The following is a 16415-nucleotide window of genomic DNA, read 5'->3' on the forward strand; positions in this document are numbered from 1 at the left end:
AAAAGACGAGGATCTAAGAGAAAAAAAAAAGAATCCTCTAGAGGGCTACTAAAGGGCTTCTTTTTATACTAGCTCTTAGCGCGAGATTATTAATTTTAAAAAATTAACTAAGTAATAAAAGGGATTACTAATACGTAATAATTACCTAACTATAATTAAGTTACGAAAAAGACTACTTAAAAAATATAAAATAGGGTACTAAAAAGCTATAAAAGATAAGATTTTTAAAGTATTTAACCCTATTATATATAAGTTATAAGTAAGTATTTTTAGTAAGTTTTTAAAATCTACGATTTTATAAAAAAGAGGGCTTAACTTTATTAACCGTACTTAATAGCCTATATAGTTCTTAATAGCCTATATAGCTTTTTTACGAGCCGCCCGGCGTCTATTTTTTAACTATTTTTATAAAATACTACCCTAAAAAAGGTAAGTTAAAAAAAGAAGCTATTTAGAGATTATAAAAAGTACGAGGCTTAGGAGGTTAGAAGTATACGGGATAGCGGAAATCGGTAACTAATAAAGATCCCGAGATTAATTACTATATCTTTTTATAGTAATATAAACGTTTACTATTACTATTATAAAAAGGAACTATTAAAACTTACCTTTTTATATTAAATAAAAAAGAGGATTTTAATAAGTATAATAACTAGCGATTTAAAAAGGTAGTAGTAATTATTAAAAATAATAAAAACGAGAGTAGTAGCGAGATAATAAAAAGAAGCGGGAATCTCTTAGACTTTAATAAATTCGTTAAGTAGTAAAAGTACGGATTTATTATAACTAGCGCGCGGATGAAATATATCCTTATTAAAATTAAATACGCTAATAATTACTAATACGGGTATAAGCTAGAGTACGACTCTTAGTAAGTTAGGGTAAAAAAGAAGAGAATAAAACCCGATTTTAAATAAAATCTTAATCCCTTATAAATAAGTAAATATTAACCCGGATTATTAAGGGATATAAATATATAGAATCGTAAATTAGGTTAATAATAAGTAAATTAACGTAGTATTAATCTATTTAACTAAGGTTTATAAAAAAAAGGGGCTATAAGGGTAACCCCTATTTTACGAAATTATAAACGACCTTAGTTATTAGCTAAACGAATAGTTCGCGAGCGCAAGCCTAGGAATTATAAAAGTAATTAATAAATTCTTTTATAAGCGAGGGGTATTATTAGCGTAATTATAATTATAAAAGCTATATAAAATACTAATAGCGATAATTATAGAAGAGGAATTTGTATTATAGAACTAGGTATAGGTTAATAGAGCGTATAATTACTTTAATAAATTTAGAAAAAGAGTAAACGACCTAGATTTCCTCCCTATAATTACTAACGGAAATTTATTATTATAAAAGGATATACTAGGGTAAAATATAATATTAAAAGTACGATAATTAATAATTTTACTTATTTCGATTTATAACTCGTTATTATTATTAATATAAAATTCAGTACTAATTAGTTAATAAGAAAGGAAGTAGACGACCCGAAGTTATTAATAATACGTAGTAACGTAGGGATTATATATAAATACTAAAAATTTAACAATAAATACGAGGTAATTTATAAACCTTAGAAAGATCTTTTTAAAAAAGAAATTATACTCTAGGGGGAAGTATAAGGTCTTATAAAAAACCCTAACGATATTTTATAATTATTATAAAAAAATCGGAATTAGGGAATATTAGTACTATTTAGTAATTAATATCGTACTCATAAGTAAAGCCTCTAATTATTATTATAAAGCGGTACGTAATCTCGATCGAAACGACTTTTTTAATATAATTAATATAATCTAAAGCCGCTTTAAGACTTATAATAAGAACCTAGAGCTCCTATCTAAGCTACGAGCAATTTTTTTTATATTTATAACTAGGATAATAGAGGGTAAATCGTAAATAGAGATCTTTAAAGAGCTTATCGATCGAATTAATAAGCTAGTAAAAACCTAGCTAAATAAGGGGATAAATAAGTAAAAAGTCGGATATTTTTATACTATAATTTAGCGTATACTAGAGGTAAAAATAACCTTATACTAAGTACCTAAAGATTACGAAACGCTCTACTCGAGGCTAAGATTTAATTTTAATATTAAAATAAGAATACCATACTAAACCTACTTCTAAGTATATAACGGCCCTTATTAATAATATTAAGTTAATCGAACGTATAATAAAAAAGGAAAAGAGGCTAGATACGGTAATTATTAATAAAGAGGCCTAGATTTATTAAATAGGTAGAAATTTAACTTATAGGTAGGGTAATAAAAGAGGTAATATTATGTTTATAAAAAGGATAAATATTAATTAAATAACTACTCCGAAAAAGAGCGTATTAAATTATATAAATAGTATAAAAAGTTAAGGGTAGTAAATGGTAAAAAACTAGCCCTCGTTAGTTTAACTAATTCTTTATTATATATAAAAGTAGATCCGGGGGTATAGAACTTAGCGACGGTAGCTAAAGTAGCGGCTTAAAGTATATACCCCCTATAAGAAATTCGGAAAATAAAGAAGATCTTACCCCCTATATTAATAAATTAAATTACGACGAAATTAATAATATTAACTACTCTTTTTTTACCCCGTTAGCTTTTAGAAAATATATAAAGCTAAACGAATAAGAAGTAATAAAAGCTTTTAATAAGTAGGCTTTTATTTATAAATAGTAAGGGAAGGTCTTTTAAATAACGAATATAGAGGTAGTTAAAAGGGCGAATTTAATAGGGCTAAAGCTTATTCTCTTAACGATTAAAAAGAAGACGCTATCCTTTTTAATATTTAAAAAAAAAGAATATAGTACTAAGTAAATCTAGGGGTAGCTAAAGGGGTCCTTTTTATACTACTTAGATCCCTCGAATACTAAGCTCGTATAAATATTTTATATAAGTAAAAGGTACGGCCTAAATAATTTCTATAAGATTATCCTAAATACTAAGGTATCGTAATAATTAACTAAAGAAAAAGGGTAATTCTAAGCGCTATAAAAAATTACGTTAGTAATACTTAATACGTTAATAATAAGTATTACGAGGATTAGTTTCGGCCTAGGTAAGGAAATTATCGCCCTAAGTATAATAAAAATAGAAACGTACTTCGGAACGATAACTTTCTATATTTTACCCGTTAATACCCTATTTCTCTTATATTTAAAAAATATAAATCGACTAAGTATTATATTTAATAATACGAAGAATAGAATCTCTAATAATAAGTACTTTAAAATAGTTAAATAATAATAGGGGTATACGTTTATAAAGCTCACTAATAACACGAAGTTAATTAATTATTTAACGAAAAGTGAGCTTAGAAAACTATATTAAAGATTCGGGCACCCGTTAGTTACGAGGCTATATAACTTTTTAAAATAATTAAATAATAATAATATCGAAATAGGGGCGCTAGAGTAGTTAACGAAAGTATATTATTAATACTAAATAAATATATAGAGCCTACGCAGATTTAAGTTTAAATTGCGTAATAAGCTTAGTTTTAACTAAGAAATCGTCGTCGATATTTTCTACTTAAATAGTTAGCTAGTATTATATATAATCGACGTAGCTATATCCTTTTGAATAGGGCAATTCCTCTAGGATTTATAAGTAAACATAGTATAAGTAGCCCTATAAAAAAGCTGGATCGATATATACTAAAGACTGCTAGATAGTATTAGAACTAACGCTAGTACTAGCTTTAAATTAATAGAATTTAGGGATAATACGACGGCCTACGGTATATAGCTAAAAGTCGTACTTATTAAAGCGTACTATAATATTAAAAAGGTAAAAAGGGCATACTAATAGTTAAAAAGGGCGTTTAGAATTATTAAAAAGGAAAATCCGGATTTTACTAATAACGAATACCTCTAGTTAGTACTTAAATATTATAACGATACTATAAGGCCTAATAGACTTATACTAACGCTATTAGTATTTAGAGTATATTTAAAAACGACCTTAGCCTCGCTAATATTACTAAGTATAAGCTAATAAGCCTAAGTAATTAAAAAAATAATATAAGCACTGCGCGAGGTAAGTATAAAAAGGTAAATTAACGAGGTAATTACTATACATAATAGGCCCAATATAGGGGATAATTTAGATATATTACTAAATTCGAATATACGAGTATAGCGCAAAATTACTTAATAATAGGCTGGGCTATATAAGTTAATTTTTATTAACGAGCGCTCTTATATAGTTACGAGAAATTATAACTAGCTACTTAAAGTATTAATTATAGTAATTAAACCGTACTATATAGATCCTAACGAGGTAATTTCTAACTTATAAAAAGAAAAAGAGCTAGGGGAAACTATATAACCCGTAGTAGAGGTATAAGAAATTATCCTTAACGAAATCGTCGTAATAATACTAATAAACGACGAGGAAAAGGAAATTACTAAAAGGGCACTAATATTACTAGCGAGACGTTATAGAAAATAACAATAGTAAGCCCTAACGCGGTAATTTATTACTAGTAACGAGGTAATTAATACCTTTTATATAATAATAAAAAAAGCCGATTTCGAGCTAGCGGTTAAACTACGTAAAGAAAGCGTAATTATAATTATTAAAAAGCCGTATAAGGGATTAGATCTTATCAAAGTAAATACTCTTCGTAATTAAGGGGTTTATTAATTTATCTTATACGACCTAGAAAAATATATAAACCTCTATATATTTAAATTATAAATAGTTTATAAAATTAAAGAAAAAAGAAATACCCTAGCTATATAAGAAGTCTAGATACGTAATTTAAGGGTATAATAACGTTAAAAAAGCGACGCTACTTATATAATCGCTTATTATATAGCGCTATAACTAACGATTAATAATAGTACTAATAGTATTATTATAAAAAAAGGGATACGAGATTTAGAGCTATAATATTACCTAGGCTTATACCTAATCGGCTATAGGGCTTATAAAGAAAATCCTAGCCTATTTACTAAAGGAAATAGCTAATAAGTACCTAAAAGGCACGATTATTAAAGTACTTAAGCTACTATATAAGCTCGCAGAATTAGGTACTTATTAATAAGCTACTTATTACGATTTTTATATTAATTAACTATTAATAATTACCTTTATATACGACCCGTACTTACTAATTATAAAATATAAAGGTAACTAATTTAGGATTATCGGAATATAGACCGACGATATATTAAGCTTATTTAATATTAACCTTATAAAAAGAGAGGATAAGGAGCTTTAAAAAGCGGGCTTTATAACAAAGCTAAAAAAGGTCTTTATAATAAATACCCCCTTAGTATTTAATAATAGGATTTTTATAATTAAAAGGGAAACCGTCGTTTTTTAATAAAAGGGGTAGGGCGAGAAGATTAACTTTATAAATCTAAACGTAATTAATATTAAAAAGCGGTATAAAGCTAAGCTCGCGCGAGGGGTATATATTATAAGTATTTATTAACTTAAAATAACTTTTAACTACGCTAGGGTAGCGTAAGCTATAGATCTAACTAAATAAGATATTAAAGTACTTAATAAATAGCTTAAGTAGTAATAAACGAATCTCGATTAAAGTCTCGTTTATTACCTAATCGACCTTACGACTAGTAAGCTCTACGTCTTTATTAATAAGTTATTTATAAATAATAACGACTTTATTTCGTAATTAAGGTATATTATTATCCTAGCTAACGAGAGTATAAATAAGAGCGAATTTATTATATATAGTAATATAATCTATTACTTATTAATTAAAAATAAGTAGGTAACGAGAAGTATATTAGTATCGGAGGTTTATAATATAGTTAATAGTATTAACCTCTCCTACGCGATTTTAATAACACTAAGGAAGATTATTAATCGAATTAGCTTTTTACCTATTTTAATAGTTATATATACTAATTCTTACTTATTATATAAATACCTCGTTAAATTAGGAATAACGAAGGAAAAGATGCTTATAATTAATATTATAGCCCTTAGGTAATCGTACGAAAGGCGCGAGATACTCGAGATTTATTAGATTAATAATAAAAATAACCTCGTAAACGCTTATATAAAAGTAATACTAAATAAGGGATTAAAGTAATTCGTAAGTAATAGAAAAGTTATTATATAAATAGAGGGATAGGTTATATAAAAAGAGTAAAGAAAAGGGGAAAAAGGAAATAACTTAGTAAACGGGCCTAAGGTCGAATTATACCTCTAACCGTAGTAGTTAAATCGATAAAAGAAAAAAAAAGTTAGTATTAGATTAGAAGTTTAATTTAACTACGGCATATAGCTAACTACGTAGGGGCTAATTAGGGGCCTTATTTATAATTATCGTAGCTAGCTTAACCTACGGTTAGAACCTCTTTTTTATACTTACGACGCAAATATTCAAATAGTTCAATTAATCTCTTCGTCAACTACGGTTCGAACTAACTACCCTGTAATAGGGATACTAACAGTCTCATTCCAATTTCCAGTCTGATCTTTTCGACGGCCTCAGGGTTGAAGAGATCACGGGCCCCAGGGAACACGTAGACGCAGCAGGATTCACAAATGGTTAGAAGAATTTGGAGGGATTGAGAATACTGGATATTGGGGGAAGCGACGATGGTTCCTTGTTTGCTGTCGATTTGCCAGGCCACTTGCCTGGACATCTTGGACTTCTTGCAAGAGTAGGCTCTCAATCCTGGGTGATGCTTATCGGCGATGCTTGTCACGACGCTCGGTTGTTGACAGGCGAGATGCAGATAGCTGAGTGGGAAGACGGTGAGGGTCGAGCTTGTTGTATCCATATGAACAAAAGAGAGGCCACGGACACACTCAACAGCATTTCGACGTTGCGAGAAGCCTCAAAGCAAAGCAATCTCGTATTGCAGGTAGTTTTTTCTCATGACGCAGTCTGGGCACAAGATCACCAAGGAGCCTTTTTCCCTGGCAAGATAAACTGAGCTCCAAGACACAAACCGCATAGCAATTATTAAAGGATTCACCGCGTCAGTCAGATTTCTGAAGAATCAAATGTGTCTCCGACTCTCCAAATTTACGCTTGTTTCACGTGCCCTCTCGTTCTGTGAGATGTGCTCTGCGAATCTGCCCGCTGACGGTCTGACCATAGTAGCTACCTATTTCCTTACCCCGCCCCAACGACCTACCTACCTCAGACTCGCTTGATTACTTGAGCAAGCCTTCACACCTTGGACTGGATCCATATATCTTCTAGAGATATCAACAAGAAGAGAAATACCTACACTCATGCGCACCCAAGAACTTCTCCTTCCCCTCATTGCACGCTCTTCTTTTTTGTCATGGATCAGCCACTAAGCCTAGGATTTATTGGCCTTGGGGCTATGGGTTTGCCCATGGCCTCCAATCTCGTCGCCAAGGTGGCGAATGGTTCTCAAACATACGTCTACGATATCTCAGAGACCTCCATGAAGAGACTCATCGATCAGGCAAAGAATGCGGATATCACAGGGTGCAAGTCTCCGAGAGAAGTTTCACAAAAGGCTGTAAGTTGACACCGGGTCAATCATATTTCACTAACTCCACCTCGTGTGACTAACATTGGAATATAGGACATAGTTTTCACAATGCTTCCAGAGGGCAGCCATGTGAAAACCGTCTACTTGGACCCAGACACCGGGATATTGGGTCCTGAGCTGAAGTCCCGCTTGCTCATCGATTGCTCAACTATCGACACGGAGATGTCCCAGCTGGTATCAAACACTATCAAATCCCACTTTCCATCCACATTCTTCTGCGATGCACCTGTATCTGGCGGCACCCTCGGTGCGGAAGCGGCTACATTGACTCTGATGACTGGTTGCTCCGAAAAGAATCCGAACTGGCCAGAAATTCGCGACTTACTGGGTCTCATGGGCAAGAATATCATTGCATGTGGCGGCCCAGGCTTGGGTCTTACGGCAAAGCTTTGCAACAACTACTGCTCGGCGCTCATTTCACTTGCAACATCCGAAGCCATGAACATCGGGATGAGAGCGGGCATTGATCCTCGACTCCTCGCGCGCGTGTTCTCCAACAGTACTGCACAAAGCACGATCTGCGACAAGTGGAATCCTGTGCCTGGCATCTGTCCAAATGCCCCAGCAAGTCACGGATATCGAGGCGGCTTCAAGATTCAGTTGATGGCAAAAGACTTTGGCTTAGCTGTGTCTATGGCGGATAAGGTTGACGCAAAGTTGATTCTTGGTGCTGTTGGCCTCAGAGCCTACAATGAGGCGAGTCAAGATTCCAAATGTCGCGATCTTGACTCTCGCGTGCTTTACAGATACATTGGAGGCAACGAGGACTGGCAAGTTGATTGAATCTGGGTAAACACAGAGCAGCCTTCTAGAATATTCATGTTGACTCGTTCCGAATTTTATGATATATTTCCTGGCTTCCAATCAATGCAAACAACTCTCTACAACCAGACTTGCTCTGTGAGAGAAGGCCCTGTCCTCATTGGTCCAACTCAGTAGATGTTCCAATTTCATGGGGGCTCAATTGCCTCAACCGTCTCTCTAATTGAACATGCCCAGCAGACTCCCAGTGAAACCGTTGCACCTTCCTCCCTGCGAGCTACTTTGCTACAGCCAAAGCCCGAGTCAAGCAAGGACATGGCTAGTTCAGACCTACAATGCCGATTCCCCACTCCGGTTTACGAAGTGACGGCACGGAAGCAGGACCCCGCCACCATAATGCGGGGTGCATTCGGGTCTCCGTTCCGTGGTGATGTGGGGTTATGTGGAGAGAGTGTTCGCTCTGATATGGGGTAAGAATATGGAAGGGATCCGGAAAATCACAACCGTCATGTAAGCAGCCTCCCTGTGGCAATTTGGTAGTTGAAATGAGACCTGCATGTAAACCCAACTAAGGTAGCAGCAGTCGTACGATACGTGCTAGCAAGCTGGTCCCAAATCTCACCAGCACGTTTCCAGATTCCGGACCATTCTCACAGCGTATCAATTCTCAAACAACCCACACGTCGGCCCTTTAGCACTGAAAACACCAACATGGCCGACAAGCTTGCAGCAAACACTGCGAAAGAGGCGGAAGCCCACAAGACACTTTACGACAAAGGACTGAAGCTCCGATATGAGGTCGCAGGGACTTCTTACGTCGACGCAGCTCTGGCTGGTGGTTCGTCCGACTTTGCCAGGCCGATGCAAGAGCTCGTCACAGAAGCTTGCTGGGGTTCGGTCTGGGCTAGGCCAGGCTTGGAGAGAAAGCAGCGATCTCTCTTAAACATTGCCATGTTATGCGCTCTGAACAGAGCCCCCGGGCTTGCAGCTCATGTCCGTGGAGCACTGAACAACGGAGCGAGTGAAGTAGAAATTCGGGAGACACTGCTGCAAGCGGCTATTTACTGTGGAATGCCAGCTGGTATCGAGGGGTTCAAAGTTGCCGAAAAGGTCATTGTTGCCTGGAACGAAGAAATGAAGAAGTAAGGAGGATGTGGTCAAGTCGGTTGCGGGGTGTTATGCATCCACGGAGTCGGATAGTAAGACAGTTTTCGATACATGCAATAAACGCCAATAGACGTGTCGAAGATTGATATTTTCTTTGGGTTTTATCATGTATTATTCTGTGAAATTGGCCTATGATCGTGATGAATTGGTGACTGCCGACGTAAGTTGGTCAGGACCGACAGAATGGTGACAGCACGTAATGGTTGCGTAAGATCAACTCGAGTCGTCTCAACATCACTCCGACTATTCCTTGTTTTCCTTCCTCAAAATTCCACTCACTCAGGATGAGGTTTGCATTTCCCAGTGCCATGGATTCTAACACGAAGCAGCAGAGTTTCGAAGCTCCCCGCATCTACCAGGGCTTGTTGTAGCTCCCCAGACACTACCCCTGCTCCCCACATTATGTAGGCCCATACGGATGGGCGGTCTTGTGTGAATCAAAGTCTAGCTCAGTTCTTCTGAGACTGGCTAGTGCTACTCAAAGATTCCATAGATGGAATTGTTCATCACTCGTCGATTATCTACATCATACTAGATATCCATCCAGCCAAGTTTCACAGCTCAGATTCCCTTCCACAAAATGAAGTTCGTGAACATTCATTTACCAAATATGCCTATTCTTCCGAAAGAAGGCTCAATCCATATCGGGGGCATTGGCCTGACAATCGTTCTGATTCTGCTTGGTTGTTATCTTCGCTATGTTCCAAATCAGTTGACAGTGAGTACATGTTTCTCCTTCGAACTTAAACATGCTGACCAAGAGTCTCTTTGACAGGATCCACGAAGGAAGAAATTACCACCCGGACCTCGAGGGCTCCCAATCCTTGGAAATCTCTACGACCTCGCAGACTCAGAACTTGTGCGCCAAAAAGTCCGCGAATGGCATCGCACCTACGGCGATATCTTCTACACGAAGGTCGGGGCGACTGACTACATCTGGCTTTCATCGCCAAGAGCTGTCAAAGATCTCATGGACAAGAAGTCGGCAATATACTCCTCACGGCCGCATCTCCCGCTAGCGCAGGATGTTGCAAGTGGCAAGTCCCGACAATTGTTCATGGCATACGGGCAAGACTGGAGGAACCTGAGAAAACACAGCCACGCACTTCTCAACTTGAATGCTTCAAAGAGATACATGCCATCGCAAGACCTAGAGTCAAAAGTGGTCCTTCATGATCTATTAGATCAGCCCGATGAGTTTTACAACATCAATCGGCGCTATTCTACCTCTGTTATCATGCTAGCTACCTATGGGTACCGCATTCCTTCCTTCCAAGACCCGATCATCTCCAAGATCTTCAGCGTTCTGGAAAATCTTTCCATCATGATGGCTCCTGGCGCCTTCGCCGTCGAGAGTTTACCCGGCCTCGCTAATCTTCCCGAGTTCCTCTTGGGAAACTGGCGCACCTGGGGCAAGAAAGCCTTCGCTCACGACAGCAAGATTTGGCTTGAGCTTTGGGAGGCTTTGAAGAAGACAACGGACGACGGCACTGCCAAGGACTGCTTCTGCAAGGACTTTTACCTCGGTGACCCCAAAAAGAACGGCATCGACGACTTGCTCGCGGCGTATACCTGCGGTGGTCTGGTAGAGGCGGGTTCCGAGACAACAGCTACGACTATCAACAACTGGACCCTGGCCATGACTCTTTTCCCCGAAGCAATGCGGAAGGGTCAAGAAGAGATCGATCATGTCGTCGGAAGCGACCGGATGCCCACATGGGAAGATGAGAAAGATCTTCCTTACGTTCGGGCGATGATCAAAGAAACCTTGCGATGGCGCCCGGTCAACAAATTTGGGATGTATCACGCTTCCACCGAGGACGATTGGTACGAAGGACACTTCATCCCGAAGGACTCTGTAGTCGTCCTGAATTGGTGGTGAGTAACTACATGCAATCCACATGTTCCCGAGAAATTCGGCTAACACTTAGTGCCAAATTTCCAGGGCTATCCAGCGTGATCCAAGTCGCTACGATAATGCCGATGAATACGATCCATCTCGGTTTTTCAACAGTCCACTCTCTGCAGCGGAGTACATGAACTCGCAGGATCCCTATGAGCGCGATCACTTTTCCTATGGTGCTGGCCGGTACGTAGCTTCATCCCGAACCTGATTGTCTTGGAATGACGGTACATGCACATGACTAACATGTAGACAGACGTGCATGTCCTGGAGTCCATCTAGCTGAGAAGTCACTCTTTATTGCTATTTCTCGCATCATGTGGGGCTTCAATATTGAGCGGAAAGAAGATTCCCACGGGGGGAAGAAGGTCCCCACAACTCGAATGATGCCAGGCTTTCTGAGTGTTCCTGAGCCTTTCGAATGCTCCATTTCATGCCGCTCTGTCGCACATGAAGAAATTATTCGGAGGGAGTATAGCGCGTTGAGGGAAAAGAACTTCGAAGAAGGTCATTGATCAACTCATGACCTTATTTGTACAAGAGTCTGGCGAACTGCTTAGACGTCAAGCCCGTTACGAATATGAATGTCTCCCTACTAGCAAATAGCGTCTCGTTTTTTGGAGTGGTTGCATTTTACATCGCATCCCTTTGTCAGAACATTGAGTGGGAATACGGATGTAACTCTTGAGAGATCGCAACATTGAGGGAAACATACTTTGCAGCTTTCTATTCGTACCAAGAGTAGACATAGATTCCGTTCCGCAAACATAAGATTGAAGGAATACTAACAATAACTAACAGCCATGTCCTTGCCCTCACTTCGTAATCTAACTAGGGAATTAGTCTACGCTGCCCTTCTCTCATCTGCTTATCGAGGTCGGTTCCTAACCATAGAGGTTGAGTCTCGTCAAGCTTGTCCTCCAGGTCACTGATGTTCCCGCCGTGAATGAAGAAAGACTTTCCATTTACTTCAGGTCGCATAGCAGGTAGCAGGCTTGCTGTGGCAACATCCTTTGGCGTATTTGCAGGTAACTCCTTCCAAATACTTCTGATATGATCGGTGACCATCTCCGTATCTACAAGGTTCAGCTTCGTGTCAATGCGTTCGGGAACTGCTCGAGCAATCCTCAAGGGGTAAGGGCGTACTCACCTGTCATCCAAGGTGCGATCATATTGACAGTAATGTTCATCTTCGGCAATTGAGTCCGCATAGCGCGCATAAGACCCAGAACAGCCGCCTTGCTGGCACAGTAGGTGTAGCAGGGTGGTGTATCGAAGAAGCTAGCAGCGGACCCGAATAGAACCAGTTGAGATCTCGTTTCCGGGTTCTTACGAAAGAAACCAATGGCACATTTGGTCACGTACCAAGTGCCAGCCATGTTGACATTGAGAACCGAAACATCTGGCTTTTGAAGATACCAGTCTGCCCCAGAGCCCGGCTCGTCAAGTGTCTCAATTTTGTTGATTGCTGCATTCGAAATGACGGTATCAATGGGACCAAGCTCTGAATGAACATCTTGAAAGAAGCTGACAAGGTCGTTCCAGTCCGAGATGTCACATTTTTTGAAGAAGACGCTGTCGACGCTTGAGCATGAGCCAAACATCGTGCCTTGCATGGGGAGCTTCATAAGAAGACCATAGACAATAATGCGACTTACTTGCCGAGCTCTTTCTGAACTTGCTTTCCTCGAGTCTCGTCAACATCACAGAATGCTACTTTTGCCCCATACCCTATCACGGAACAGTCAGCACAGCGCTAAAAGCTCATACTGTGTTGCTTACGATGGGCAAGGTCGACAATGGCTCTTCCAATGCCGGCTGCACCTCCAGTGACCAAAATGATTTTGCCCTCCAACTGCTGGAATTCTGAATCGCTAACAGTGTAGGCAGACATTTTTGCGTTGCGTTGTCGCGTTTGTTGTACAAGTCTAGATTGATCAGGTCCTTGGGGGAACCACAGCGGCCGGGGCTGCCTCTGTTATCACGAAGCCACGGTACACCAACTGCCTGAACTTCAGCGTACTCCACATCGGTGCGGGCTGTCTCCAACTCGGGGTATAGCGGTCGAGCCCCAAACACAGCAAAAGAGCAACATGGATAAAGTAGGCACATTAGATCTCCGCATTCACATATCACTGGGTGTATTGGTACAGTATGTTTCATGCAAGGAAAAAGTGATCCCATTCAATTCAATGTCAAATACGATGGAGCGGGGGTGTCATCTGTCAAGTCCCCGGTAGCTGTCCAATGCTGCTGCTTGTGCTTTCATGACTCGATTTCGTCGGAAATGGCTATGGCAAGATCCGCTGCCGAAATCCCCAGCAACTTCCCATCCAGAGGACTATCGCCATCAGGGCCATCCCTCAGCGGCAAATTGCTTATCGTGATCTCGTATCTTCCTGTACGCCTGCCGGGACGATATAGTGCGCTCGGGGATACATACGTCCAGTCGAAGGATGTATTGCCTTCGAAAAACATGAGACTAGCTCGCGCAGCTTTGATGAAGCTGCTCGATGCGTCTTGTTGCGCTTTCAGTTGAGCTTCGTAGGCATTTATCGTTTCACGCGCTGCCTCTTTCTCATCGGTACTTCCTCTGTCCTCTTTGAGGAGAAGACGAGCGTCGCGGTATACTCTCAAGGCCTTTCCTATCGGCCCAAGCCTCTCTTCCATGTATGTGACATGGGCGTGACTATCCGCAATCCCACGGCGGTAGGCCAAGAAAAAGTCCTTGCTGTCCGCCACGCAAACGCCGTCTTCATGAGGCACATGCAAGCTGCCAGTTCCACCGACCATCACGAAGTATCCTGTTTTGGCGCGCTTGACAGCCAGTATGATTTTTCTGATCATCTCGATGAACGGCACTGCCATATTACCTGGTCAGACAAACCATTGCTACGGGCCAATTTGAGCAGCATTGAACTCACTGTACTGCAAGGCTTCGTGACCTGCTGTATGAGGCCCGTATTCGCACACCACAACCGCAAGATCACTGATAGCCTCAGCCAGTTCTCCTTCAGTGGATGTTTCAAGGTTGATGGGCCGCGGCTCGTAGAGCTCATGAGTACCCAGTTTCTGTGGGTTGCGAGACAGTCCGACAACACGATGCCCGCGGTTAATGAGTTCGACAACCAAGTAAGAGCCCCCGAAACCGGCCGGTCCGATGACTCCGACCTTCAGCTTCTCGTCAGTCTTGACCATGGTGGTTCAGTTGGTGATCAGAGTGTACGTAGTTGTTGTTGGATGTGCGTGCCAAACGAGCAAGAAGGCGGCTTTGACCTCCGATGCTTCTGAGCATCTATAGCCGCTATCAATACGGGCTCTTCCCGCAAGAACGATTTCATGTCGCTGCTATTGTGTAGGTACAGTTGACTGATCACTGCTCGTTAGGCGGATGCGGGGTGATGTGGGGGAAAAGATGGTTGGGCTGATTTGGCCTATGGCAACCAACTGTGAACTGCCTGTCAGAGGTGCGGTGCGGGGACCACTCTGAGGACTATTCAATTGCTGACATCTGGGATTGTATGCCCGAACCCTTATGCCCATGATCGTTCTCGTCTTTCTGAGCAATACGATCGGTTCTACAGATTTTAGATACACTAAATCTATGCGATACCGGAATGATGGACTTCAACATTGGCTTCATAGGTAAGGCTCAGTCTTGGATATCGCGGAATGACCACTGACTCCCATAGGCCTCGGTGCCATCGGCTATCCCATGGCTGCATCGATTCGTCGAAATTTGAAGCGCCAATCTACCGTTCATGTTTTTGACGTCAACAAATCAGCCTGTGAGAAGTTTGTTCAGCAATTTTCAAGCTTTGGACAGGTAGAAGTCGCAGCAAGTCCACGCGAAGTTGCTGCCGCAGTAGATGTGGTGATTTCCATGGTGCCCGGAGCACCAGAAGTATCGAAGGTCTATCTCGACGTTGGAGATGGCATCATTTCCGCTCCCAAAAACCCACAAAGACTGTTGATTGAGTGTAGTACTATTGATACTACCACCGCAAGGCACGTGGCAGATCAGATACGAAAGGCTTCTCAAGGGACATATGTTGATGCCCCTGTTTCCGTGAGTATTCCTTCACAACATGTGTGACTCCATAAAGTACATTTGAGCCATCAATGGCAACGACGCTTTCTGACTCCAACTTACCCCAGGGAGGCGTACCAGCAGCGGAAAAGGCGACTCTCTCATTCATGATCGGACGCAAACCTGATGATAAGGAGGATCACTTATCTCAAAGACTACGTCAGGTAGTTTCAATGATGGGCGACCCTGAAAAGCTCTTCTGGTGCGGTGACGTTGGTTCGGGACTTGCTGCTAAGATCAGCAACAACTACATCTCCTGCTCTATTCTACTTCTGATATCTGAAGCTATGGCAATCGGAGTAAAGTCTGGAGTGGATCCAAAGATGCTTCAGAAAATTATTCACAACTCTACCGGTCAAACATTCATGGGAGATAATGTCTGTCCAGTCCCTGGCGTCATCCCACATGCCCCTAGTAGTAATAACTGGAGGCTGGGATTCAAGACTCAGATGTTTCTCAAGGATCTGTCTCTGGGCATCGATGCTGCAAAACAGGAGAATATCCAGCCGACGATGGCAGAAGCGGCTTATGGAGTATTTGAAAAAGCCTCCAAGGACCCCCGCTGTATCGTAAGTAAAATGTGACGCATATACTAGAAGTGAGCCAACTAACGTTCTCTCCAGGATCGTGACGGCTCCTCGGTCTACCTTTACGTCACAGACTCAAAGACTTAACTTGGATTGTGGATAGAAAATATCAGAAAATGGGGACTTCAGGCTCTTAGCTAAATACATGTAGTGTACCTAAATATTGAGCCTATGTTATCTCCGAGGAAACGTACGTTTGACAACCTGAGCTCAGGATTCAAACCTTTTTGAGCCTAGAGAAATATCCATGACTTCTATCGTAATCATCGTTCTAGGATATGATAACCATCCAGCACAAGATCATATGTGGAGCATCTATTAATAGTTGAGAAATAGGCGTATTTACCAAGCTCTTTTATAAGCGAATGACTAGCATCTCAA

The 16415-nt window shown here is 40.3% G+C and overlaps 5 protein-coding genes across 5 annotated transcripts; 3 read left to right on the forward strand and 2 right to left on the reverse strand.

Annotated features, from left to right (window-relative positions):
• Nucleotides 1-7058: 7058 nt before the first annotated feature.
• On the forward strand, nucleotides 7059-9433 carry CLUP02_02501 (3-hydroxyisobutyrate dehydrogenase; the record flags this gene model as incomplete). The annotated part of the gene is made up of 6 exons (XM_049281533.1): nucleotides 7059-7086; nucleotides 7164-7492; nucleotides 7559-8299; nucleotides 8465-8740; nucleotides 8806-8845; nucleotides 8913-9433. 6 exons carry the CDS (start codon nucleotides 7059-7061, stop codon nucleotides 9431-9433), a joined length of 1935 nt encoding a protein of 644 aa, XP_049138676.1.
• Nucleotides 9434-10034: 601 nt separating this feature from the next.
• CLUP02_02502 (uncharacterized protein) lies at nucleotides 10035-11872 on the forward strand (the record flags this gene model as incomplete). The annotated part of the gene is made up of 4 exons (XM_049281534.1): nucleotides 10035-10172; nucleotides 10230-11332; nucleotides 11400-11543; nucleotides 11614-11872. The coding sequence occupies 4 exons, from the start codon at nucleotides 10035-10037 to the stop codon at nucleotides 11870-11872; spliced, it is 1644 nt and encodes a 547-aa protein (XP_049138677.1).
• A 316-nt stretch (nucleotides 11873-12188) lies between these two features.
• CLUP02_02503 (uncharacterized protein) lies at nucleotides 12189-13251 on the reverse strand (the record flags this gene model as incomplete). The annotated part of the gene is made up of 4 exons (XM_049281535.1): nucleotides 12189-12433; nucleotides 12508-12941; nucleotides 13016-13088; nucleotides 13140-13251. The coding sequence occupies 4 exons, from the start codon at nucleotides 13249-13251 to the stop codon at nucleotides 12189-12191; spliced, it is 864 nt and encodes a 287-aa protein (XP_049138678.1).
• Nucleotides 13252-13622: 371 nt separating this feature from the next.
• On the reverse strand, nucleotides 13623-14555 carry CLUP02_02504 (uncharacterized protein; the record flags this gene model as incomplete). The annotated part of the gene is made up of 2 exons (XM_049281536.1): nucleotides 13623-14218; nucleotides 14282-14555. The coding sequence occupies 2 exons, from the start codon at nucleotides 14553-14555 to the stop codon at nucleotides 13623-13625; spliced, it is 870 nt and encodes a 289-aa protein (XP_049138679.1).
• A 422-nt stretch (nucleotides 14556-14977) lies between these two features.
• CLUP02_02505 (uncharacterized protein) lies at nucleotides 14978-16121 on the forward strand (the record flags this gene model as incomplete). Its single annotated transcript, XM_049281537.1, has 6 exons — nucleotides 14978-15002; nucleotides 15050-15326; nucleotides 15382-15426; nucleotides 15464-15824; nucleotides 15897-16016; nucleotides 16071-16121. The coding sequence occupies 6 exons, from the start codon at nucleotides 14978-14980 to the stop codon at nucleotides 16119-16121; spliced, it is 879 nt and encodes a 292-aa protein (XP_049138680.1).
• Between the last annotated feature and the right edge of the window lie 294 nt (nucleotides 16122-16415).

The sequence above is a fragment of the Colletotrichum lupini genome, chromosome 2 (assembly GCF_023278565.1).
Source record: "Colletotrichum lupini chromosome 2, complete sequence".
Classification (NCBI taxonomy): Eukaryota; Fungi; Ascomycota; class Sordariomycetes; order Glomerellales; family Glomerellaceae; genus Colletotrichum; species Colletotrichum lupini.